The sequence below is a fragment of the Thamnophis sirtalis genome, unplaced genomic scaffold, assembly GCF_051295495.1.
Source record: "Thamnophis sirtalis isolate CommonGarterSnake01/CBP01778 unplaced genomic scaffold, rThaSir2_p1.2 scaffold_7, whole genome shotgun sequence".
NCBI lineage: Eukaryota > Metazoa > Chordata > Lepidosauria > Squamata > Natricidae > Thamnophis > Thamnophis sirtalis.
Genome location: NW_028261387.1, coordinates 67,891,334 through 67,916,000, shown reverse-complemented (window position 1 = coordinate 67,916,000; position 24,667 = coordinate 67,891,334). Strand labels below are relative to the sequence as shown.

The following is a 24,667-nucleotide window of genomic DNA, read 5'->3' as shown; positions in this document are numbered from 1 at the left end:
TCCCTCTACTTTCCATTCTTCATCTCATTTACTTGGTGTATTTCAGCTTCTGAGCAAGCTCCATTTTATGTTGATGGTATTTATAATTCTTTTTCAATATACATATTTTTCTCCTTTTTAGTAAAAAAAAATGATATAACAGAAAAGTATACATATATAGTCGTTGTGCTTTTAACCTCCCCCCCAACCTAATTTTGTTCGAGCTGTAGACCTGGTTACAATTCCCAGCTATTCTCATTATTATCTTTATATAGTTATACATCCTTACATGCCCCCAATTTGTGATTCTGTCTTTTTATCACAATAGTTTCCCATTGTAGATATATTTCATGTCCCCTCTCAATTTTTCAATACCTTAGATTAATTACCCTTAATATCTCTAGATGGCAATCTTCGTTGTTCAATGTTTGTTACATTTCCTTTAATGTATTATGTAAAGTAACAAGTGGTAAACATCTCACTTTGTTCATCATCTTAAAGGTTCTATATATGCCCATATTTCATAAATTTTGACCCATGCTTAATTGCCCTTCTATTGTCATATTTACTCAATTCGCAACTCAATGTAATTATCATTAAAAAAGTGAATCACAAATCTCTGCCTTACAAGCTCCCAATATCAGTTTCATATTTATCCAAATTCCATATATTTTAACTTTTATTTAGTTATCTTTCCATTATCATATTGAACCAATTAGCAACTCCATTTTATTATCCTATTTAGGAATAAAGCCCTTATCTTAACTTTATATTTTCCCATATAGTAGTTTCTAGTTATCTGGTTTTTTTTCCTAGTAAGTCTTTTGTCCCACTTCTCTGTTCCTGTCTTCTCCCTTTTCTTTATTTTGACACATCCACTCACTTCAAATTTCCCCAGGTCACCATCAAAAAAATATTTTATATTTCTCTTTTGTTGGGGTATAACTTCCTGCTTCAATTTTCCTTCTACCACTAACAACCTCCAAGACCACTTTTGTCAGCTTTCTTTTCCCTTTTGTTGGGACACCTCCCCTTTTCACCATTTTCCCTACACCATTGCCAGGACCAAAGGACTTTTTTGTCTGCTTTTTATTTCCTTCTGCTTCTACCCCTTCAATGTCTCACCCCCCCCTTCTTCTTTGAGTTCTTCTATAGCTATCTGCTTCTCTGGATTCAAAATTCTAATTAGGCTTGAGTTTATTGATTTATGTATATATATTTTTATAATTTCACATAGTTCTTCAAATTCCCAGTTTTCCGTGATGTTCAGTTCCAAAGTTACAGTTAATTATATGGTTATGCAGTTCTTATTTCAGAGTTCTGTTCCACCTTAAGATTATCTGCTTCAATTGCTGTGGGGGAAAATGATGATGGCCATCTTAGTCTTTTGTTCCACCTTAATGTCCAGATCCAAAATTGCAGTTAGTTATATAAATCCACCTTAAATTCAAAACGGAAGAGAAGCTGAGACCATCTTACTCTTTTGCCTAGTGAAAAAGAAGAAGAAAACAAAGCAAAACAAAACAAAAACACTCCTTTGTATTTTCCAGTTTGGATTCTGTTATTATTCTGTTGTCATTCTTTCCCTTACCGGGTCCAGTCTCTTGTAGCTGCTCACTTGGAAGAAGCTTGCGACCAGCCAGATTCGGGCACTCCTCTTCGCCTCCTACTTTTCAAAGTTCTGATTTATGGCAGTTGGTTAATTAAAGCTTCCCGCACAATCAGAATTAGATTATCAGTTATCAGTAAGAAGAAGTGCTTCTTTTCTTTTTGAGTTAAGATATATTAGTTGGGAAAAGTTCAAACAGAATACATCTTTCAAAGTGTTTCGTTTCTATTTCAAATCCAAAACCAAATTTAAAGTTAATATTTGAGTGGGTTTGTCATTTCTCTGCTTTCTCCTTTGTCCAAAATTGTTTCGAGTAAATAACTTTGGGGGAGAAGGCTGGTATTTCAACCCTCCATTTTCCCTTTCTTTCTTTCTTTTTGGAAAAGTCCCAATCTGACCATTATTTATGTTCTCAAGATTTCTTTGCCTTTCCAGGTTTGATTTATAGCTGTGGGTTAGATAAATTTTCTTACCGCCCTTTCATCTCTCCCGTACCCTCCTGTTCCTTTTGCTTTGACAAGATGACTTCATTCTTGTAGGCAAATACTGAATAAAGTTTTTAACCAAGTGAAATCAAGAAATCAAGTTAGGGTATCACGTGGCAGATTCATGATTTACTACCAAATTTAGATCAGGAAGCCTGACAGTATCTTATGGGGATTAAAAAGTAAATCATATGAAAATATGGTTGTAATTCTACTATGCTTTTTGATTTGAATGTGTGTGTGTGTGTGTGTACATGCTTGTGAGAGTATGAAATCAACATGTTAGAAATAAACAGCACTTCTTTTTCACTTTATACATGTTATCAGCAATTACAAGTAATGAGAGATGAATTATTAACACAAATAAACCCTGAGAACTTCATCTGGATCAGAATGTCATAAATTAAAACTGAATGTAATTGGGGGCTGGTTATCCATCAGTAAATTTTCCATCCTTCTGGTATGCTCTAACATTGCCTATGAAAATAAGTGCAAATAGAACTGAAACATGTGATTTTTTTTTTAATTTACAGGTCTAATTCCATCTAGTACTTACAATATACACTTCTGGGATAGCATTTCTTGACCAGATATAGTCCTTGGATTAAGACTATGTCATTTCAAATCATATGATGATCAGATATCACATGTATTATTGGATCATCCCTGGTTTAATAATAATTTCAAGAATAAAAGTATAGTGGTGTGTTTTAACTGACAAGAAATCCTGCAGCATATTACCTGAGCCGCTAGGAATCATGTTAAGCCACTTTTGGCAGTAATAAATGTTTTCAGTAGCTGATTTTCAGGCAGTCAGACATTAATTCTTCCAATATTACTGGTGCTTTAGATTGTAAATGTATATTGAAAATGCTATCATCTATGCAGATATTCTAATAACCTCAGACTCTGATTGTATAGTCTGATGGGGGCTGGCTGTCAAAACATAACGGTCTAAGACACCTGCATGTTGGTACTGCCACTGAAGAGTCAAACTGCTGTTACCATTTGATTTCTGTATGAATATAATCTTTCTAACTCTCATACATTCTTGTAAAAACCACTATGTAGATTAGGCTGAAATGGTAGTTGATTAAAATGAGCTTCACACCTGGGCCAGCGGTGGAATACAACTGGTACGCCCCCGTACAGGTGTACCGATGCCTGCTGGCAGCACCAGGTACCATTCCAGTATGGTGCTCCGGAGGGCCCACCTGTCCGTCCACTCTCCTTACCTGTATTTGAGCCAATCAGGGATTATGTGCAAAGGGATCCGGAACCCACCACTGATTTGGGCTCATTTTAGAGGTTTTCTCAACCCAACTACACTTATATTTGGCAATAAAGTACTGCTTGCTGGAATTCTCAAGTTGATTTTCATTCTGTAAATTATCTTCAGTGAAAGCAATGAAGGATTAGTTTCAACTAAGGGGAGAACAAATTTAGTGTGCAGGAGTGCTCCAGCCTTGGATTTATTTTTATTTCTACATTATAGTTCCAAAAGGAAAAAGCAAACAATGTATCAAAATAATAGTATGAAAATAAGCCTTGTTTCCAAAAACATATCGCATGTGAAAAACAGAGGGTATTCTAAAACTATAAAATTTATGTATTATGTACTTTAATTTGTTAACTGATCAAACTTTGGAATTGCCATAAGTCTTCAAATGCATAGTAGTCAACATCAAATGTTCAAGGATTTCACTTTGAGTGTATATAGAGATTCACAGAGTAAGAAAGTTTAAGAAAAAAAAGAGTATCTTATATTTTTGTTCTTTTATCTTGTTTTTTGTTTAGGAAAAAAACTTTCTCTGAAAAAATCCTGAACATGTTCCCTGTTGTCTTATTCTTTCTGGCTCTTTGTAACTACTGTTTTTAATTCTCAGTTACAGCTTCAGCATTTTGGCCTCCAAAAGGGAACACAGCAATTGAAAAATCATAACACTGTAGCCTCCCCCAATCTAATGACCTCAAAGTGTTCTTTCTACAACCAAAACTCCCATCTTTTCAGGCTAGCATATTTGGAGGTCGCTTGAAGGATGACATAGTGCTGTGATGGTGAACCTATGGAACATGTGCCACCGGTGGCACATGGAGTCCTCTCTGCAGGCATGTGAGCCGTTGCCCAGGTCAGGTGCACTGGGCATGCACGTGCACGTCCTGCCGGCCAGCTAATTTTTGGGTCTCTGTCACGCATGTGGGGGGCAAGGCGGGGGGAGCATGGGTGTTTGTGACGCATCCTCTCACGCTCCATTTTTGGTGCCAGGAGCTTCAGGGAGGGCCTCCGGAGCCCAGGGGAGGACATTTTCACCCTCCCGGAGGCTCGAAAAAAAGCCTCTGGAGCCTGGGGGGGAGGTGAAGAATGGTCCTTCCGGAAGTTTCAGAAGTCCGGAGGGCCTCCAGAGCCTGGGGTGGCCGTTTTCGCTCTCCTGGAGGCTCGAGGAAAGCCTCCAGAACCTGGGGAGGGCAAAAACTACCCTCCCACACTCTGCGGTGCAGAAGGCCGAGTCGGCCGCACGGGTGGGGGGGCGCGGCATGTGCGCATGGGTCACGTGTACATGCATGGGGAAGCGCATTGCATTGTGGGTGTGGGCATGCACACATCAATAGCACGCATGCGCATGATTTCAGCACGTGAGGAGAAAACAGCTAACACTGACATAATGCATGAAATCGCAATCAGATTTCACTTTAAGGTAACTCAAGCACATTTGCAACATACGTATCTATTGCTAAGCATGCCCCACCAGATCTGGCATGGAAGGTATGCTTTGAGTCCCTTCTATCACTGTCAGCTTACTGGACCCAGCAGCTCTGCCTTTTCAATAGTGGCACCTCCCCCATAGAGGTGCTTCTATTGCTCCAGTAAGCTGAAATCTACCCTTTTAAACATGTAATAATTCTATTCATTGTATTCATTTTGTTCATTTTATTTTACATACATTATTAAATAAATGATTCATAAAATCAGAACAACAAAAACATCCATTCGACATCATTTGAATAATTCCATAATAACAATAACATAATAAATTATTGTTATTGTAATACACTGACAAAACATATCACATCTTGCTTTTTTCTTTTAGATTAACCTTCTGCATAATCAGGACACAGTGTTCCAGAATAGCTGCACTAGATACAACTGTAGTATTTCCATTAATGAAAACACAAAAGTGCAAATATCAAAAGACAAACCGAACAAGTGCAAATGAATGAAAGTGCAAAAAAGCTTCAAAGTTATGAAAACATTTTTTTCTAACAACATTATATTTGCCTACTATGAAGGCTACTGCCTTAAGTAAAGGACTTTTTTGCAGGATTTGCCATACAGTGACTGCCACCTATCTGATATTTCCACCTCTCGTCTTTACAATAATTCAGCAGCCCAAGAAACATGAGAGAGAAAGAAGGTAAAAATCTTTTTTTAAAACATTTGTTTTCCATTGCACTCAAGCCCAAAATAAGCCTAGATACAGTAGTAAACTCACTTTGCAACTGGAATTTGGATTTCCCATCTTAAAAGTGCTTAAGTTAGAGGGCCAAGACTGGATTGAAGGGATGGAAATAATGAAAATTGCAGGAGAAATATATGACTCGGTCAAGAAACCAAAGAATCATATGGCTAAAACAGGAGCCTGTATACTCTAATGCATTATGATTCATCAAGCTTTAGTGGAAATGTAAACATCATTTTGATTTTTGCTATGTGAAATAAGTCTTAGCTGCCTCATATTTAAGATAAGTGTCTGATATCCAGATAAAGAGCTATAAAGGAATGTCAGTGCGGAAGCAGTAATAAGATAATTGCTCTTAAGAATAGCTTCCAATTATCAGTTTTCTATAAAGGTAATACATTTCTCACAATTTATCAATCTATCAAAACATTTTTTGAATGTTTAAAGTAATTTTTGTGGCTGATAACATTTACTTAAGGCATTTAAGCCCCATTTTTCTGTTGTTAATGCATTTTTGGGCCCATCTCATCTAGTGAATGACAATTACGAATAGAGTCAAATCCCTGCACACTAGCTTGAGAAGGAAAAACACGAGTAAACAAGCACCATGAAAAGTTGATAGCCCAATTTTGTAACTGAACAGCTCATGTACTGATTTGGATAGAAGGCAGTAGATTGAATGTAAACTTTCTATACTTGCCACATGTACTGTAAATAGGGTGAAACAATTGCAAGGGCACATACATGTTGTAAGTTTTGACAATTACAGATGAGTAATAACATCACTTCAACATATGCTCAAACATTCACCATGTAGCAAAGAATTTATTGTTACCTCTGGAACCTATGCTTCTCCCTGCTATTATTACTTCTATGCCATAAACTGGAGTGTTGTATTACCAGTTATTTCCTAATAAACAAAAAACAAAGAAATTGAACTGTAATAATTAATTCCACCAGTGGCAAAGCAATGAAATAACAAATAAGTAAACAAGGTCGTTATGAAGCCTCCTAATGAAATCAGTCAAACTGTTATCATCACCACATATGGAAGATGGTCTCAGGCTCTTGTGCCTGATGTTTGCTTGATTGTCATGCTTGGTGTTAGAAGATATGATCCAAAGCTTACAATGGAAGCACAGTTAGCAAACAATCATAGAATCTCAGGTTGCTGCGGAGTTACTTAGCTCAGGAGACATTTTAGCTGCCATTGGCTCCTTTGAAAAAAAACAGAAGCCATTATTAAGATGCTTGAGACAAAATAACTCCTAAGGTGCCTGATGCCGAGGAAAACATGGTCTATTGGAATGAGGTTTTTAAAAATTAGCCTGACACTTTGGTAGTATCTGAATCTGAGGACATCTCTTGATGCCTAACTAAATTCAACTGTCCAATGCTATTCAAGAAGAGTATGAAGAGAATGTTATTTAAGAAAAGAGTATGCCAGACCAAACCAGCCTGTACAAGCTATTCAGAGTAGTAGAAGCTCTCCAAATTTTTTCGAAGGAGTCTTCATTGACCTTGCTCTTTGGCAAAAGCAAAGAGGCCTTGCTTGGTGAGGCCAAGCTATTTTTTTTTTACTGATATCTGCTATCTGTTAGAGCTAATCCTTGATTACATCTATAGCGTAAGCAAGGAATCTTTTTGGACTGGGTGATATATTTGGAATTTTGAGAAATGTGATATATACACTCAAAATCGCTCAAATATACTTGTGTATCCACAAAACTGCTTCCACAGCCAACATGACTAGTTACAAAACATCCATTTACCAGAAGCAAAAAATCCTCCAAGATGCTCTCTACAGTGCTGGCAGCATCCTGAATACCATAATATTACCTGTCTTGCTTAATAGTGCTCACCTTCCTATCAATTAAAGTCATTTTCTCTCTCTTCTACAATCATTCATGAAGAAAAGCACAACAAAAATATTTCAGAATGTCAAAGAGGAAATACAGAGTTTGACATCTAAGCACCTTTTCCCTGAATCCAAACTACAAGATGAAGATTGTTTTGTTCCAAAAACCATAACCATATACTGCAATTGTTTATATACGTAAGATCCATCAGAAGCTGATTTCAGCTGAAAAAATAAGACTTCAGGGGGAAGAAATGGCAGTTTAAAGACGGCTCTGTGAAAAGCAGGCCTGATGACACAGTGAAATCAGAGTCAGTAAGTAGACGAGCTGTTCAAATCCTCTGTGGAGGAGAGGACAGGAGATTGGCCACATGTGCTCTGAACAGTTGCTCCTCATGAAGAAACTGCAAGACAGCAGTTTCCAGTGGGCTTTTAGAAGTGGGAGATGACAGGAATAACCATTTTGCTTGTAATCACAGTTAGTGCATTTTAAAAGTCCTAACTTTGAAAGCTTCCTTTAGTAGTCACAATGAAGTCACAAATGAGAAATTGTTTGTTAAAAGCAATTGCTTGTTAAAATGTGACATTTGGATTGACAAGTCTGAAAAAAACAGGTGATTCCGTCAATCCTTAATGAAAGAAAAAATTAATCATAAGATTAAGATTTTTATTTTAAAAAGTTGAAATAAACAGCAAAAAGCTAAATAAGACTTTGATCCCAGAAAGTAATAAACAGATTAAGGCTCCAGATAAATGTGGAATAAGATTTTGGAATTGATTATAAAGAATCATTCCCACTGGAAATAGATTTGTTTGGACTCTGCAGGATAAAATAAAAATACACAATTTTAAAAATTGGACATAAAAGGGAAATAAAGATTTTAATTAAAGGAGAAAATAAACAAGCCTTATGAACCACAAATTAACTGGGATGTATAAAATGGTGCAAAACATTTCAACAGTAAAAATACTGAAGCATACTTTTGAAAATTGGAATCAGACGTTAGTATCACTGAAGTCAATAGCGATGTTTGCTTTTATGGATAGGCTGTGTCCTGAAAATATTATGGAAGAAATGGTGGAACACGTTTTATTTGACAAGTCAGAGATGCTATTGAAAAGGAATCTACAAACCACAGATCACAGTACTGGATTTTACTAATAATTAAAATTCTTAATAAAAAGCATATATATGCTGAGAGGGAGAGAGAGGAGAGAGCACGCTAATTTCAACTGAGTCAAATATAAGAATCTAAAATTGTTGAAGAAGCAAAGTTGTAGTACCTACATCTCTCAATGAAACCACTTTTAGTAGGACTATGATAGTAGTACCAACTCAATTAAAAAGGGCCTTAGTATTATCCAAGCATTTTTGAAATGGCATCCCTTTCCTCAGTTTCAGGTTTAAAGATGAATCCTTTGTCATTCCCAATAGGCCACCTATAGAGTCCTAAAGGTGTATCGTACTGTCAAATTCAGGAGAAATGCACTTAGAAATTTAACAAAAGTTACTAAGAACAGACTAATTGCTTTTTTCTTCTTTGAAGGATTTACTTCCTACAAATGGCTGCCTTATGTAATTGCACAGCAAATAAGACTTATGATTATGTCAAAAACAGGACTTTAAAGTCCACATCCTTTGTCAAGAATCATCTAGGTATTCTAGGAGGATTCCCCTCACCCCCAATGAATAAAAAGTATATCTCTTTGGATATAGAAAGAGTTTGGCACATTCACCGTTGGCATTTTTTAAGAAGGCTTTGATAAGAAATGCAAAACCTCTTTCTTTTTGGCCCCATACCTCTTAGGAACTACACATGATATTCATAGAGAACACACAAAAAAAATATTAGGAGACCACTTATTAGGAAAGAGGAAAACCAAGATACACATTTGTTTCAAAGAGCAAGTAGCTAATACTTAAAAGAAAAAAGCCAAAGATATCTTAAGTATTTCATAAGTTAAAATGCTGCATTTTCATAGGTATTTTCTGTGGAAATTAAGAAACAGATTTCGGAGACCGTGTTAATATGAAGCCTGTTGATTAAAGAAAGTCATCCTTGTCTTCATAAACTGAAGTGGGAAGAAAGGGAAAAAAGTGTTTTCTTAAGGAGCTCAATCACCTTGCAAGTTAGATCTAAGAAGATGTAAGAGATTTTACTTTGGCCACTAAAGCCTTAGTTCAGCTATCATAATTAATGAAATGATTCTATTATCCAGGATCACTTCATACAAGTGATGAAAAATTGAAAGGAACAAAATCCCCAAACACATCAAATTGACTGAAATTAGAAGAAATCCCACAGGAAAATTCCAAGACAGGGGTGCCAAACTCCCGACCCACAGCCCGGATGTGTCACACGCTGGCCACCCCCATGCCTGGTTTAGCAATGGGGAAAAATGTCCTCATATATCATGTGACACCATTGTGATGCTGCGGGTTTGACACCTCTGTTCCAAGGTATTTGGTCATCTGACATAGCAAATCCATATGGCTTTCTAACCTTCTTCACAAAAGTAAATGCAACAACAATAAATTAATATCCTGTATTTTGATGAAATTTAAACTCTACTTTCTCAGGCCATCTTTTCCCTTGCCTAGGCAGACTGGCATTACAACTCCTGCCTATCTTCTTAAGTCCATGTGAGCACAGCATAAATGGCCCAAAAGAATGTCATATGTTAGTCATTATCAAGAGGATGTAGGGAAAACTATATGCAATTAGCAACAGAATTATTGATTAATTGAATGTTTGCAACACACCATATACTGTTAAGGTGAAACTATAAAAGATTTAAATAAGAATAGTTTCTAATCTATGTTGTGAAACAACAAAATATAAATATTTTGGCACACGTTGAACTGAATAGAGACTGATGGGACAAAATTGATGCAATCAAAGAATCTGAAAATCGCATTGCACAACATTTTTTCTTCAGTTTATGTATCTCACGACCAATATGACAGGATAACGCTAGCTAGCTCCGCCTAATAATTAGTTATTTTATGATTGAGAGGAATGTTTTTACTTAGTGCAAAGTGTTAATATTGTTACTTTGCTAATCTTGTTTTCTATAGCCCATAGTAAAATTTCTGATAATTTAAGAAACTGACTTTTGCCCAGAAAAATCTGATTTCAAAATTGCTTCCAAATACTGTACATGGCAGCAGTATATCCAAAGCAGTGGATATATTGCAAAATAATAAATAGTAATCCAGACATACTGTAGTGTAAGAATTTAAGCAGTCAGAGATGATAGGTGAAAGCCATAGCAGGTTAAATTCAGTAGCAAATCTGGTCTCAAACCCATGTTGTGTGCCATCATAACCAACAGGAGAACTTAGCAGGATTTCTGGCATCAAGCAAGTTATTCCTGGAATTTTTCAATTCAACATTATCAGGACAGAATTCAAAAAGGTTGAGATAAGAAGGAAGGGAGAAAGGAAGGAGTTTTGCAAGTAAACAAAAATGAAGACTCAGAGAGAGCAGGTTGGCAGGATTTTACAACTGCAGCAGTTAAGAAGGTCTCAATTCATCCAAGACAGACAGACAAAAGAGTCTGGCAGTTTCTGTGTGGAGGAAAGTCAAAAGCTGTCCTGGCTAGTTCATTTTAAGGTGTCATCAGCATTTTTGAACATAAGAATGGCATTGTAGATTTTAAGTGCTGGGCCAAGCTTTACACTCATGATCTTCACAATGTCAGCCTGAGTCAGCAAAAGGAAGGCCTCACCATCAATCATCTGTGGAAGAGATGTCTGTTTAAGTAGAATGCATATACAGCAACAGATTAAACATCCAATGATTTAATCTCATTATAGTGTTAGCAGAAGATGCAAAATAAGATAATTCAGAAAGGTAGAGAAGTCCAAAAACTTTCCTGCATTCAGATTTACTGTACAGATGGAACGGTAACAGTACGATTTCTTTAATGCATGCTTCAAAAGGGATTCAATAGGGAAAATTTTATGTTTATTCAAGATCACATCATAAAAAGTTAAAAATAACCAAACTCGATCTGAGAATATAGCAACATTTCATTAAGTGAATACTTCTATTGCCATGTTTGAAACACAGCAAAACTTTATTCTTGGGCACAGACTAACTTATGGAGTAAATAGGTGATTGCAGGTGGCTTATCTTTTAGGAAAAATTATTAATATAGATAATCCTCACTCACCAACCACATGTTCAGCAACCATTTAGAGTTGCAATGGTGGTGAATGAGTGATACCTACAGCTCAATGTTCTGGTCACTGCAGTACCCATGCAGTACCCATGCAGTCACATGATCACAATTCAGGTACTTGGCAATCAGTTTGTATTGGCAACCATGGTTGCAGCATCCTACATGCATGTTACTAATATTAGTCACATTCCCTGCTGGCTTTCTTCAAGCAAAGTCAATGGGGAAGTCAACAGGAAACAATGCAAGTCATCCTGCTGAGTGCCCTCCAGTCTTCTTACTCCATGTGCCAAAGAGTTTTTATTTTATGAGACTGTAGTGCACTTAGTGTAGTGCAAAGGCATCAGGCTAGAAACAGTTCCTCTGAAGTCATCTGGATTACCTTGGCCCAATTACTCTCTCTCAACCCTAGGAAGGTGGCTATGGCAAACTACTTCTGAAATCTTGTCAAGAAAACCTCAGGAACTAGCCCAGGCAAGGACTCAAAACATCTCTCTCTCTCTCTCTCTCTCTCTCTCTCTCTCTCTCTCTCTCCCTCCCTCCCTCCCTCTCTCTCTCTCTCTCTCACACACACACACACACACACACACACAAACGTCCACTACTCTACCTCATCTCTGAAGAGTTTTGCTTGATCCTCACAACCTGTTAACGTCTGTACAAAGCTGAAAACCTTTGGAGAAAAGATATAAAGGCAATAATTAAAGAACAGAGAAAAAGGGAATAGCAGTTTTTTTGTATACCAACAATTCCTAAACCTTTCTGTAATATGACCTATTTCACCATCAGAAGCACCTGCATCTGATCTATTAACCAAGAATTGGTAATACACTATCCCACCCCTAATAGCATCTGGAAGATACTGAACAATGTTGAATACAAAATTATTTAAATGTATTACATTAAAATAAGGTTAAGATTGCTTAAACAATATTTTGGACACTCTTACCTCATCAATTGTCCATTTGGCCACTGTGGATGCTGTGATCCCAGCTACTCCAGGCAGAAGCTTACAATGCTGATCCCAGCAGAGGGATAAGGAACGGTCAGGATGTGCTGACAAGGCTGACATAAACAGAGACTGGTGCATACTTTCCGATGAAATGGCTGATAACAAGATTTATCACATGTCAAATTAAATTGGGAAATACAAAAAAAAACCTCAAAAAAGGCAGAAACAAACTTCTTCTATAGCACTCTCAAGAAAAATGTGTGGATGCAATAATTGGGAGCTGAATTCAGCTCATAGGTATATCGTCATTCTGGAGAAATTGGCTTCTTCTCCAAGCTCTATGACAACTTTCCCCTGTCCAATATTCCTGGCCCTCCTATATCTCTTGGTGATGTGTTATGTCTGACTTTTGATGGGATAATCCCCAAACAGAGTGGATGAACAATTTTAGGGTCCTTCTGGACATTCGCCTCCTGCTCAATAAGCTGATGGTAGACATGGGTGGGAAATATCTGTACAGATTTACCAACTGCACCAATTACTGAAATGGGAAACCTTGCTCACAGTCACCCATGCCTTACTCACTTTCTACTGGATTCCTTTAAGATGCTGTATATGACACTAATCTTGACGACTACCCAGAAAATCCATCTGATCCAGAATATAGTGACATACACACAGTGTTGAATACCATTCAATTTGCCTATATTATACCAGAGTATACAAGATGTACTGGTTCCCAATGTCTTTCTAGATGCCAATCGAAGATGCTAATTATGACTTTTAAAGCCCTGCATGACACAGAATCTGGTTATTTGCATGATTACCCTTCCCTGCCTATTCCACCCATTTGGGTAGGCTGGATATGCTCCGGGACCCCTTCTTGAAATGTCTTAACCCGTCTGCAATTTCTAAGGCACTGGCTTAGAAGCTGCAAACTGTGAGTTCTAGTCTCACTTTAGGTGCAAGGCTATCTGTGTGACTTAGGTCCAATCATTCTCTTTCAGCCCTAAGAATGACACAATGGGAAACTATTTCTGACATCTTGCCAAGAAAACTTTAGGGACTAATCCAGTCAGTCACCAGTCACCACTGACTTGAAGGCACATAAAAAAATCAAAGTGGGGCCTAGAAAGAATATGCCTTTTCAATAGCAGCTTCTGTCCTATAGAATCCCCTTTCCTGTAGAATCTGTCAAGGACCACAAACTCTCCCTAACCAGCAGGTAAAGGGAAAGAAATGGGATCTCTCATCAAAGATTAAAATGGATTACCTTCTATAAACTCTTGAAACTAGTCAGTACTCCAGGTTGTCCAATTCTATTACAAAACTATTTTAGCAACATCAACACTTTTTACATAAACAGTATCTCTTCCACATTACATCCGAATAGGATTTCCATCTCTACAGATATATAACATTAATGCCGAAAAGCACAGGTCACATTTTAACAAAGATGTTGTTTAAAACATAATTTAGAATTCTATCAAGTTAGTCAGCTCCTTTTACCTTTTATATATGAAGACCCACACAAATAATTATTTTGCTGCTCTTGTAATATTAATATTTCGCTTATAGAAAAGACAAACTAACAAACACTTACTTTGGAAATCTTCCTGCTGGATTTTCCGATATTTAGGAGGTCGCCCTCTAGAGAAATAAAAAATGCTTTATATAAGTCATAGGGTATTGATTGGAAAATGGCCTATAGTAAATCCTACTAACTAAACCTTAAATCAGAGGTGTCAAATTCAAGGCCCGGTGACTGGATCTGGCCTGCGGGGTACTTAGATCTGGCTCGCCGGACTGCCCTCCTGTAACCTTTTGCCTGTGAAAACAGAACTCTGGAGCTTGTTTTCGCTGGCAGAGCGCTCGGGCGGCCACAGGTGCCCGATAGGAGTGACGTTGAGCTGGCCACACCCACCCTGGCCACGCCCCCCACCTCTCCTAGGGCAATGTGATGTGGCCCTCAATGGAATTGAGTTTGACACCCCTGCCTTAAATCATATATTGGTGGGGTCAGAATCATGTGAAACAGACATCAGTGGAATAAACGCAGCTTAGAAAAGTGTTAGACAGGTAGTCTTCACTTATTGACTGGAATTGGGATAGACAAATCCATTGCTAAGTACTGTACAGTCTTTAAGTAAAATGTCATATGATTACATGGATTTATAATGTCAATTCCGGCTGCAGTTGTGAACCAAATCACTGAGGTAACTTACTGCTGGCTTCCCCATTGACTTTACTTGTTAGAAACTGGCAATTACATGACTATGAGATGTTGCAATCGTCATAATATGTGCTTGGTTGCCAAACACCCAAATTGAATCACATGACCGCAGTGCAATGGCTGCAACTTCAAGGTTGTTCTTCAGTGCCACTGTAACTTTGAACAGTCACTGAATGAGTGATCAGTAATCAAAAACTACTTATACTTGCAATTGTACTCCCAAGAACTAGTAAAGAAAAGATGCATATATTTCAAGAATATATGTCTTATTAAAAACATCTTTCTCAATGAATCCACAAGAGAAGAATGTTTTGTTTGTTTTAAAGGCCATAAATCAAATATCATGTCCAGAAATTTGCATGGAATATCTAGCCAATATTTTTTTATTTAATTGTATTTATTGCATTTATATCCTGTCAGTCAGGGATAGTGGAAGTATTAGCTGACTATGGTTAATCTTGAAAAAATAATGGATCTAGATAATAGTTGGGTGGGAGATAACAAAGGAATAAGCTAGACTGTGATGTCAATAAGAGGAAATACAAAGGTAAATTAATGTCATGTTACTGACAAGAAAATTAGTGCAACTACTATAAGTTGAGCTTGATTTGAGTGACTTTAATTTTTTCTTTTGAAAGCTTAAGATGTACACACAGATGAGAGTTCTCATTTTCTCTTCAGAGCAACCTACAGTATGAGGTGGGTTGGATTGTTTCAGCCCTACTAGGTAGATCAAATCAAGAAACTAATTCCACAGGAAGACTAAAACCATTTTTATCGAGTAGCTACAATTACAGAACCTTGCAAATCTAATTACTTGGTACTTCCTCTTCCTTCAGTGAATAAAGAAAGAGTCTGTTTGTGGACAACCAAGAAAAAAAACAAGCCCAAATGGATTATCAAACAAATCAACTCAGAGTTCTCACTTGAGGTACAAATGATCCAGTTCAAATTAATCAAAACTTTGGACACATTATACAAAAAACTAACTCTTTCTGCTGAGAAAGGCAGAAGGAAAGAGAAGAAGAGGATGACTAGCAGCAAGACAGATAGATTCAGTTGCAGTGGAAACGGGTGCACCATTGAAAAGCCTGAAATATTGGCTAGGGACAGACAGTTGTGGGAAAATCTATTTATGTGATTGCTAACAGTCAACAATGATTTGATGACCCATATTTAATCACATTGAAAACAAACCCTATGATCAAATGAGAACTTGAACCTAGATTTCCATGTAAATCAACCCCTTAACCACTATTATATTTCCATTGGCTATGCCAAATATGTGGTGGATAGGGTATATATTGTTTCATCAAATCCAGTGTGGTTCTTTCCAAACATGCCACAATAAGATTTCTCTTATTCGCATTCATACAGCTTTAAGAGAAAGTCCCATGCCTGTTAATCTTCATTTTAAAAATCTATTCCCCCAGAGCTCAAGGAATACATACAGGGATCATCTGCTGCTTTCTATCTAGCCTCTCCTGGAGTAAGATATGCTTAGCTTTAAGATGACAATGTACTATATCACTTCAAAATTATGCCCTGAGATGTTCCATTTTAATTTATAATGCTACAGTTGATTAGGACCCAACTCACAGATCTCTGCACTCAGAAGCAAGTTATTCTGCATAATATTAATAAGAACAGATTATAAAAATAGAGAAAAGATTAGTTTAGAAGATGATTCAGGATCCAAGGGAATAATATATAAAAATAGATATAATGCCTGGAGAAGCATAGGATTAGCAACAAATCATGCATAAACTATGAGGAACAGCCATAAAGCAAATATTTGAAAATGAACTGGTTGTAAATTACAATGGCACCCCTCAGTTTGATAATCCCAACAGATTAACACAGGCTGTTCCTTTACCTTCCATGATGGCGAGACTTCTTCTTCTGGGAATAAGCAATTAGGTTCCTCTTTCGAACAGAGTTTTCAGTGTCTGAAAGTTCAGCCTTTACCCTTCCCTGGTTTTTCTCTGCCAGGGGACACCCTGAGATGCAGTAATGAGCTGTAAATCTCCCAGTCACATGGCCTGAGCCATCACAACCAGGTGTTGGACACTTTCTGGAAAATGGAGATTAAAAAATCATTTGGTTTTGTGTGTTACCATGTGCTAAATAAAAATAATAATACTATCTTGCTCAATATGTATCTTCCAAGCCAAATGAAATTTAGCAGCTGTGAACTGAACCTGCTCAATTTTAAGTTTCAACTGCTTTTTCATTGGTTGCAATAGAAAATTGCAACCAACAATAAAAACACAAATTGTCACAAAATACTAGTAGTTGAAATGATCTTGATGAGGATACAGGATTCACATAGTATGTTACATTGATTTATTCCAACACAAGTCACACAGACACTGGAATAGCAGTGGTTCCTCAACAACTCTTAGTGTGGCCTTAAGTCCATGCTGCCTATAGCAGCATAATCAGCAGGATATTGTAACTTATTATGAGTGCTCACCTGTGAAAGCTATATTTGGAACTCTTGGTAGCTGGGAGCGTCTTACAGGCCAAGGTTGGACAGCTTCCATTGGTAGAGGAGACGAGTTCCTTTGGCCCTGCTCAAAGAAATAATTTGAATCTCAGGCACTTTGATTTAAGACATAGGCAATTTCCATCTTTATGAAGTTGTAATTAATTTTCATACTTTAAACCAAACATGTATATACTATCAGTTTTTATCCTCCCCTCCCCAACAAATATAGTTCAAAATCTGAATTCTAATTAGTAAAATTTGTCTCTCTATTTCTATGTAGCCTATTAAAAATATTTTACAGTTGAATTTCAGAAATACCCAACTACACCAACGTTCAAAATTGATCAGTAGATATTTCTCAAAAGCAGGAAGTATTTATGTATTATGTATTTGGTTTAATGTTTGAAAGCTATTCTTACAATGTGGCTTATGTAAACAGATTAAAGTACACTAAATATTTAGTTAAAACAATGACTTAAAACAGTTAAAACAGCAACCTAATTCAACATTGGTACGTTGGTAATTTAGCATTAAAAAGCATCAGAATTATCTAAAGTAACATCCATCTAAAACCATCCTAAACCTTTGAAGAAAGGCTACTTGAAATAAATAGAAGTTTTTAGAAGTTTTTATAAAGCTTAAATTGAGTGGAATCTATACACAACTGTTGGAAGTGTTCCTACAAATTTTGTACAGTGATAATATAATAAACTGGAAAGTCATAGCCCTCTTTCTTTTGGAAACAAAGCAACTTTATAGATTCATAACTGCAAATATATACATGAAGGTCAAGTCTACCAGAGACACAGAAACCAAAGGAAGCCTTGAACAAGATTTTTAGGGGTCATGTTTTTATGTCTTTTTGGGGAACTAAAAGATCCCTCACATGTAAGCACTGTAGTTTTCAGGGCAAAATAATTAACACAATAGAAGGTGTTTGTGTTACTTTTTCATCATGTTATAATTATAAGCTAAAAGATGCCACCCTGTCTATTGTTTCATGGAGTCTGTGCTGTCTGTTTCTACTGTCCCTAGATAATCATGAGAATGTGGCAAGTATTTGTGCAACATGTAGTTACTGTTCTTACTAAGAGGAGGTTGCAATGGATGTCCAGTTTTTGAGCACCATCCTACAGGATGAATGTCTGGGTGATCTGAGTCAATCCAGAAATCATAGATATGGCTCCAGCCATCAAAATGAATCTATAGGCAAACATCAACAGAATGTAGTTAGATTTTAGAAATCATCCTTGGAGCATCCAACCAGCAGACACAAAGGTGCATTTTCTCTAATCAATACATAAAAGAAGTTTCACATGGCACAGAAGGAGATAGTTCTCCATATTTTCACTTCAAACTGATCAATGATTTGAACAGCTTCATATCTGAAGGCACACAGTCAACAGTCTGGAAGCCCTTAGGTCATCCCAGCTGTGAGATATATATATATATATATCTAAGATACCATACCTCACAAGTGGAAGTATGAACCTTTTAGGTGCACGCAACACTCTAAAAAAAGACAGATGAAAGCTACTGAATCTCCACATCTCACTTCAAATCCACCAATATGCAGGCAAAACTAGTATAGATGGAATTCTGTTCATTCCGGAGTCTGTTTGGTCCATGGCAGTGTGGAATCAATGGGCAAGCTCAGGAAAAAAAAATGTAAACTTCTAAATAACTGCTCCACCACGATTTACAGAGGCCACATTTCTATTGTCTGAGGATGGAAACTGAACCCATATGTTGTCTTTCCCATGTTACTGTACTTTCTATTCACCCATAAGTGAATGATGAAGCACTTTTATAATTATGCCACTATATTTTACCTTTTGACTTGTTCATTTGACCTCATCTCTTCCCTTGACAAATGCTTTTTGTTCTGATATCTAAATAAAAAGTACTGGGGGATAGTATTATGAACACTATTTGTGGGAAAACAGTGGATACCACTGAGAATAGAAAACTTTACTGAGTATAAAATGAACAATTCTTAATCAGCATGGACGGAAACATATCAGCTATCCATGACAGCATGCCTATGCGCTGTGCACAGGAATAGACATTACTACAGTTGCTTGGCTGTTGCCAAATCTTTCTGCATTATCTTCTGTACCTTCCATATTGGATTTACTATTAGATTTACTATTAAGTGCTGACAACATTATTACTTGATACTATTTTTTCCATTTTTGTAAGTACCTGAGAAGTAACAACCATTAGCACAGAAAAACTTTAGAATCGGTGTGTCTACATACATTGATCTCTGTTGCTATAATAAATTAAGTGGATGCTATAGTATGATATTTGGCAATATTGGCCCTGAAATAAGGGGGAAAGTGCCCTCAAAGTTGAAACAGCCACTCTTCAAAAGTGACTGGCCAATTACCCCAAGATGCTTTTTCCAAAAGGCAATTGGATTTTCTTGTGTTTTTTTTCCTTTGAAAATGTTTTACTTCTCATCCAAGAAGCTTCTTTAGTTCTTTTTTCAAAGACAAAAACCAAGAAAGTCTAATTGCCTTTTGGAAAAAGCACCTTGAGACACACCATGACCTGAATGACTAAGAATCTCCATAGACACTGGCCAATTATGTCTCCTTACTGCCACCATTACTTCACTATAAAATGCCAAACCCAGACTGAATATCTGGCTGACTGTGCAATGAATAATAATAATAATGAAAATGATGATGATGATGATAACAACAAAAACAACAACAACAAAATACCGGGACTTGCAAATTGAGGTTGAGCATGGAAAAAGAAAACATGTGTTGTCCCAATTGTAATTGGAGCCCTTTGAATAATACCTAAAGGGCTACTTCGCTATTTGGAAATTCTAAATTTACCTGACTTAAACATTCTGACTCTACAAAAAACCACCCTACTCAGAACAACTTATATCCTCCAATGTTACCTTAACAGTTCCTAGGTCCTTGGTTAGGACTCGAGTTGTTAGGCTACCAACCAGCCCCCAAGGCTGTGAATCTCACAAAAAATTAACCACATTAAGAATAATAATAACAACAACAACAACTCAGTTGACTGAGTTTCATGTTTAATGAATAAATTATAATACACTAATGCAATTCTATCTAAACCAACTTTCAGCCTTGCCTGAGGTAAACACCTCATCCAGCATTCCAGCCAACTCTTTCACCCCAAAACAACCCCAAATTCTTACTGCCAATTTCACAAACCTAACCAAATTCCCTTCTTTTGTTTTCTTGGCCTCTCAGGGCTCAGGGGACGTGCTCTGGGCACATCAGATTGACTTTTGATTTAAAGAACCAGCCATTCCCCATTACAGCCTCTGCATGTTCCGCTCTGAAACAATCACAGTTATACATTAAGGAAAGCTATATTTTATACACAGATAACAATTATAGTAAGCAAACAAGGCTGCTTATTGTTCTTGTTAAAGTTTATTCTGCTTTTGCTTGTTGTAAGAGCCAACAATGAAGTATACATTAAGTTCTCAGATTTCAGCCAGCATCAGAGGTTATAGGTTTTCTTTATAACCATAGGGCTATAAATACTTTCTATAATCTTAAGAATACAGAATTTAAATACAGTGTATGATTTCTTTTATTGCATAATTGTAGAATACAAAAACAAAGCCCAGGCCTTCCCAAGCTATAGATGAAAGGCATAATTAAGTGATAAACAAGGGTTTGTACATCATGCAATATCTGTAATATGGCTTGTTTAATTTTGACTTAAATCTGTTGTATTCTTTAGTCAGCAAATTGTGGCATAGTACGGTGTATCAATTCAGTCAAACTGTTGCTTATACAAAACCCCAAAATCCATTAGAAGGTGTAACTTCATTTGACCGATTGGGTTACAAAATAACATTTATACTCTTGCTTTGTATTTTTTTTTTAAATCGTAAATAAGACTTTGGGTGATTTTTTCCCAATACATTTCATTTAGCATAAGGAAGCACTTAAATTACTGGGCAATACCATGAAAAAGAAAGGCATAAACACAAAGCAGAAAAAAACCCCACCTTTATCCTGTAGTCTTCTACATCCTCTATACTACCAACTCTGATTAGAGAGGGGGTCCTTCGATCCACTGCCTCCAATTTCATGTTCATCAGAAAGCCATGGGGCTGCCTCTAGAGAGAGGCCAAACAAAAAGGTAAGGAAAACAAGGTAAGGAAGATGGTGCTTATGAGGTGAAATCACATCCTGCATAGCTAATTGTCCCCTGGTCTGATTCATCTTTTTATATGAGAGAGAAATAATGCATGGTTTTTTTCTTATACTAGCATTGAAAACTTTCACCATTCCTAGTTTCTAAAACTGCACATTACCAAAATAGCTTCCCCTGCAAAGGGTGATCAGAGGAAGAATCACTGTTTTCTGAACATTGACTTAAGCATATATAAGGTTTCTCTCCTCCCCTCTATACTTCTTGAAAATATTGAGGCCTGTATAGCAGAGATTTGGAAAACATACAAATTACTCACCACCTTAAAGGCCCAAGTTGGCGCTGCAGAAGCACCTGTTTCTGACAAATATTTTTCCCAACAGAAGTTCTCAGGGTCAGGATAGTCTGGAAATGAAAATATCTGGGAGATGAAAAGGTTTTGCTGGAGTGGATCTATTTAGAATAATTCAGTAGTAGCAATAGGCTCTCGGGAACTCAAATTGAACATCAGTGTTAGTTACTGCTAGATACAAATCAATGGTCAATTTAAAACAGGGATTCATTATGCCTTGTGTATAAAAAAAAATCAATGTCTTACACCATAAATGTCTTCTCCAATACAGATGGCCTCGAAATGCAAGGACTTCAACTTCCATATGTCTCAAAAATGGTCACTGTGCAAACCTCTAGAGGTTTCTAGGTTGGGGAAGGCTAAACTACAAGTTCATGCCTGATTTATAAAACATACTTCTACAGGAAAGTTAAATGCTATTTGGGGTCTATATTCCAAAAAGTGGGCAAACCTAGGGCAAAGAAGTGGGAGAAACATCTTTTATGTTTTATGTAAGTTAAGTAAAATATTACATTTTCATGATGTCATTTTTATTTCAGCATTTAGTTTTGAAACTTCACTTCAGGAAATCATGCAATGACATCTATTTTAACAGAAATCCTTCCTATGATTTTATGGTACTTGTTTATTATTGTATCTAAAAGGGCTTATATTTTAAGAGTAAATAGGACCATGAATTCCTATCTGATCACAAAGCAGTATCTGTGATGGAAGGAATATTCAACTAGATGGCACATATTTCCTGTATTGAAAATGCCCTGCATGCATTCCTGTTTCTTTTTTCTTTGGCAGTAGACAACACTTAGGCATTATTCACCTTGTGGAGGAGTGAGAGGTTTTCCATGTTCCTGACACCAACCAACAGGATGAATGTAGGGGCTACTGGGATCACACCTGCAATAAAAATATGTGGTTATATAGTCTCTCTAAAGGTTGCCGGAAGGAGTGGGGGAATCAAGCATTGCTTTAATTATGTGCAAGTTTATTATATGTTTAAAAATAATAAGCAAAGGTAGGATTATTTTTTTTATAAAGTCACATAGGGTAAGATTTAATTTCCAACACAATCCTGGCAAAATGCCCATTCTTGCCCTCCACGTAACAAGTAACAATAGGAAGAAGTCTTCTTTGGGGCCCATGATAACTTCCCCCACTGCTTGATTGGTAGAAAGAATTATCAAGATGTCAGCATTCTTCATGTGAAATATCCTACTCAGAGTGAAAATTCAGTGAAACAAGGATTATGACACACTGGGTGATGTATAATCGCTGCTTCAACAATTCCTGAGATTTTTTTTTTACTAGATAAATTTTTATCTTCTTCATGAAGCTTTAAAATCAGCTTTCATGCCATCATCCCATGACTTTCAATGGTTGGCCACAGTAGGTAGAGTAATATTATTGGCGTTCATCTCTCACCTACCAGTAGTCATATGTGTCATCCCAGTTGTCAAAGTGCACCAAAAAGCGATTGTCTACCACATCTGTCACTGTGGCCACGCAAATCAAAGAAGGATTCATACGGTCCACTGCTTCAAGCTTCATCCCTATTTGGAATCCTATGGGAACATCATTCTGAGGAATGAGAAGACAGAACATCAGGCATTTGTCACTCATGTTGCAGCTTCTGCAATCCTTTAATGTAGGTGTGACAGTATATGTAGAGTGCAATTATGCTAAACTATGCCAAACTATTGATCGTATTTTTCGGGCTATAAGACGCATTGGAATATAAGACGCAGCAAGGTTTTGAAGGAGAAAATTTTTTTTAAAAGGTTTTGCACTCTGCAAACCTCCCAAAAATGGCCAGTTTTTCGCAAAACTGAATAGCCCTTAGGAGGCTTGTAGAGTTCTCCTGGGGGGGGGGGGATGAGCAAAAAAACAGCCCATTTTTTGTGAAAACAGACCCGTTTTTTGTCAAAAAAAGGGGGGGCTTGGATAGCCTTTAGGAAGCTTATAGAGTGCTCCCTGGGAGGCCCCAGAAATTGAGGGGGGGGGGCAAAAAGCAGGCTATTTCATTTCTGCCCTCCCAAGCCCCCAGCTCTTTGAAAGTCTTCTAAAAGCTATGCACGGCCATTTTGGTGAAGGGGCGGAGTGTTGGGAGGCAAAAAAATGCTGTATTCAGTGTATAAGACGCAGCCAGATTTTCAGCCTCTTTTTTGAGGAAAAGGGTGCATCTTATACTCCGAAAAATATATTATATGACTCTGCATTAACAGAAGTAGATAAAAGCTACAGTGAAATGGATGGCATATAAATTTAATAAACAAACAAACTACCTGGACATATGAACAACTCCATGTAGTTAGCAGTTAGACTTATATACCGCTTCATAGGGTTTTCAGCCCTCTTGAAGAGGTTTACAGAGTCAGCATATTGCCCCCACAGTCTGGGTCATCATTTTACCCACCTCGGAAGGATGGAAGGCTGAGTCAACCTTGAGCCGATGACATTTGAACCGCCGAACTGCAGATAGCAGTCAGCTGAAGTGGCCTGCAGTACTGCACTCTAACCACTGCGCCACCTCGCTAGTCCTAACCAGCACAGTTAACAATGAAGAATAGTAGAAATTGTAATTCAATATCTAAGCCAGGGCTGTCAAACACAAGCACTGGCCATGCCGTTTAGCGAAGGGGGGGAAAGTTCCAATACGTCACGTGACAAAGCCATGACACCGTGAGTTGAAACCTCCGATCTAAGGGATAATAGAGGCTTAACCCTAGTTTATGCTACCTAGGATACAAAGGAATTTTATGAGGTAATTCTATGATAAGTAAACAACACACTGTGGCCAGAACTGTTAAGGAATTCCTCGTGATGCAGAAAAGAAGGGACTTAATAATGTTTCCAAAAGAAGCAAATTAAAAATTTAATGGGTATTTTAATATTTCAATGAACATTCAA

At 37.1% G+C, this 24,667-nt stretch overlaps 1 protein-coding gene and 1 long non-coding RNA gene across 2 annotated transcripts in view; one reads left to right on the top strand and one right to left on the bottom strand.

Moving 5' to 3' along the window:
- LOC148044710 (uncharacterized) overlaps positions 1-7,449 on the top strand; it is a 40,875-nt gene extending 33,426 nt beyond the window's left edge. The window contains exons 2-3 of the long non-coding RNA XR_015697350.1: positions 3,960-4,182; positions 5,163-7,449. This is a non-coding gene — a long non-coding RNA (uncharacterized LOC148044710). The remainder of the gene's footprint in view (positions 1-3,959; positions 4,183-5,162) is intronic.
- A 1,158-nt stretch (positions 7,450-8,607) lies between these two features.
- L3MBTL1 (L3MBTL histone methyl-lysine binding protein 1) overlaps positions 8,608-24,667 on the bottom strand; it is a 37,367-nt gene continuing 21,307 nt past the window's right edge. The window contains exons 11-21 of the mRNA XM_087720352.1: positions 23,187-23,338; positions 22,581-22,657; positions 21,731-21,816; positions 21,266-21,376; positions 18,339-18,453; positions 17,236-17,332; positions 16,636-16,833; positions 14,130-14,176; positions 12,524-12,681; positions 12,185-12,247; positions 8,608-11,131 (exon numbers count right to left, since the gene is read on the bottom strand). Of these exons, the coding sequence (XP_087576478.1) occupies positions 10,997-11,131; positions 12,185-12,247; positions 12,524-12,681; positions 14,130-14,176; positions 16,636-16,833; positions 17,236-17,332; positions 18,339-18,453; positions 21,266-21,376; positions 21,731-21,816; positions 22,581-22,657; positions 23,187-23,338 (1,239 nt within the window). The 3' untranslated portion in view covers positions 8,608-10,996. The remainder of the gene's footprint in view (positions 11,132-12,184; positions 12,248-12,523; positions 12,682-14,129; positions 14,177-16,635; positions 16,834-17,235; positions 17,333-18,338; positions 18,454-21,265; positions 21,377-21,730; positions 21,817-22,580; positions 22,658-23,186; positions 23,339-24,667) is intronic.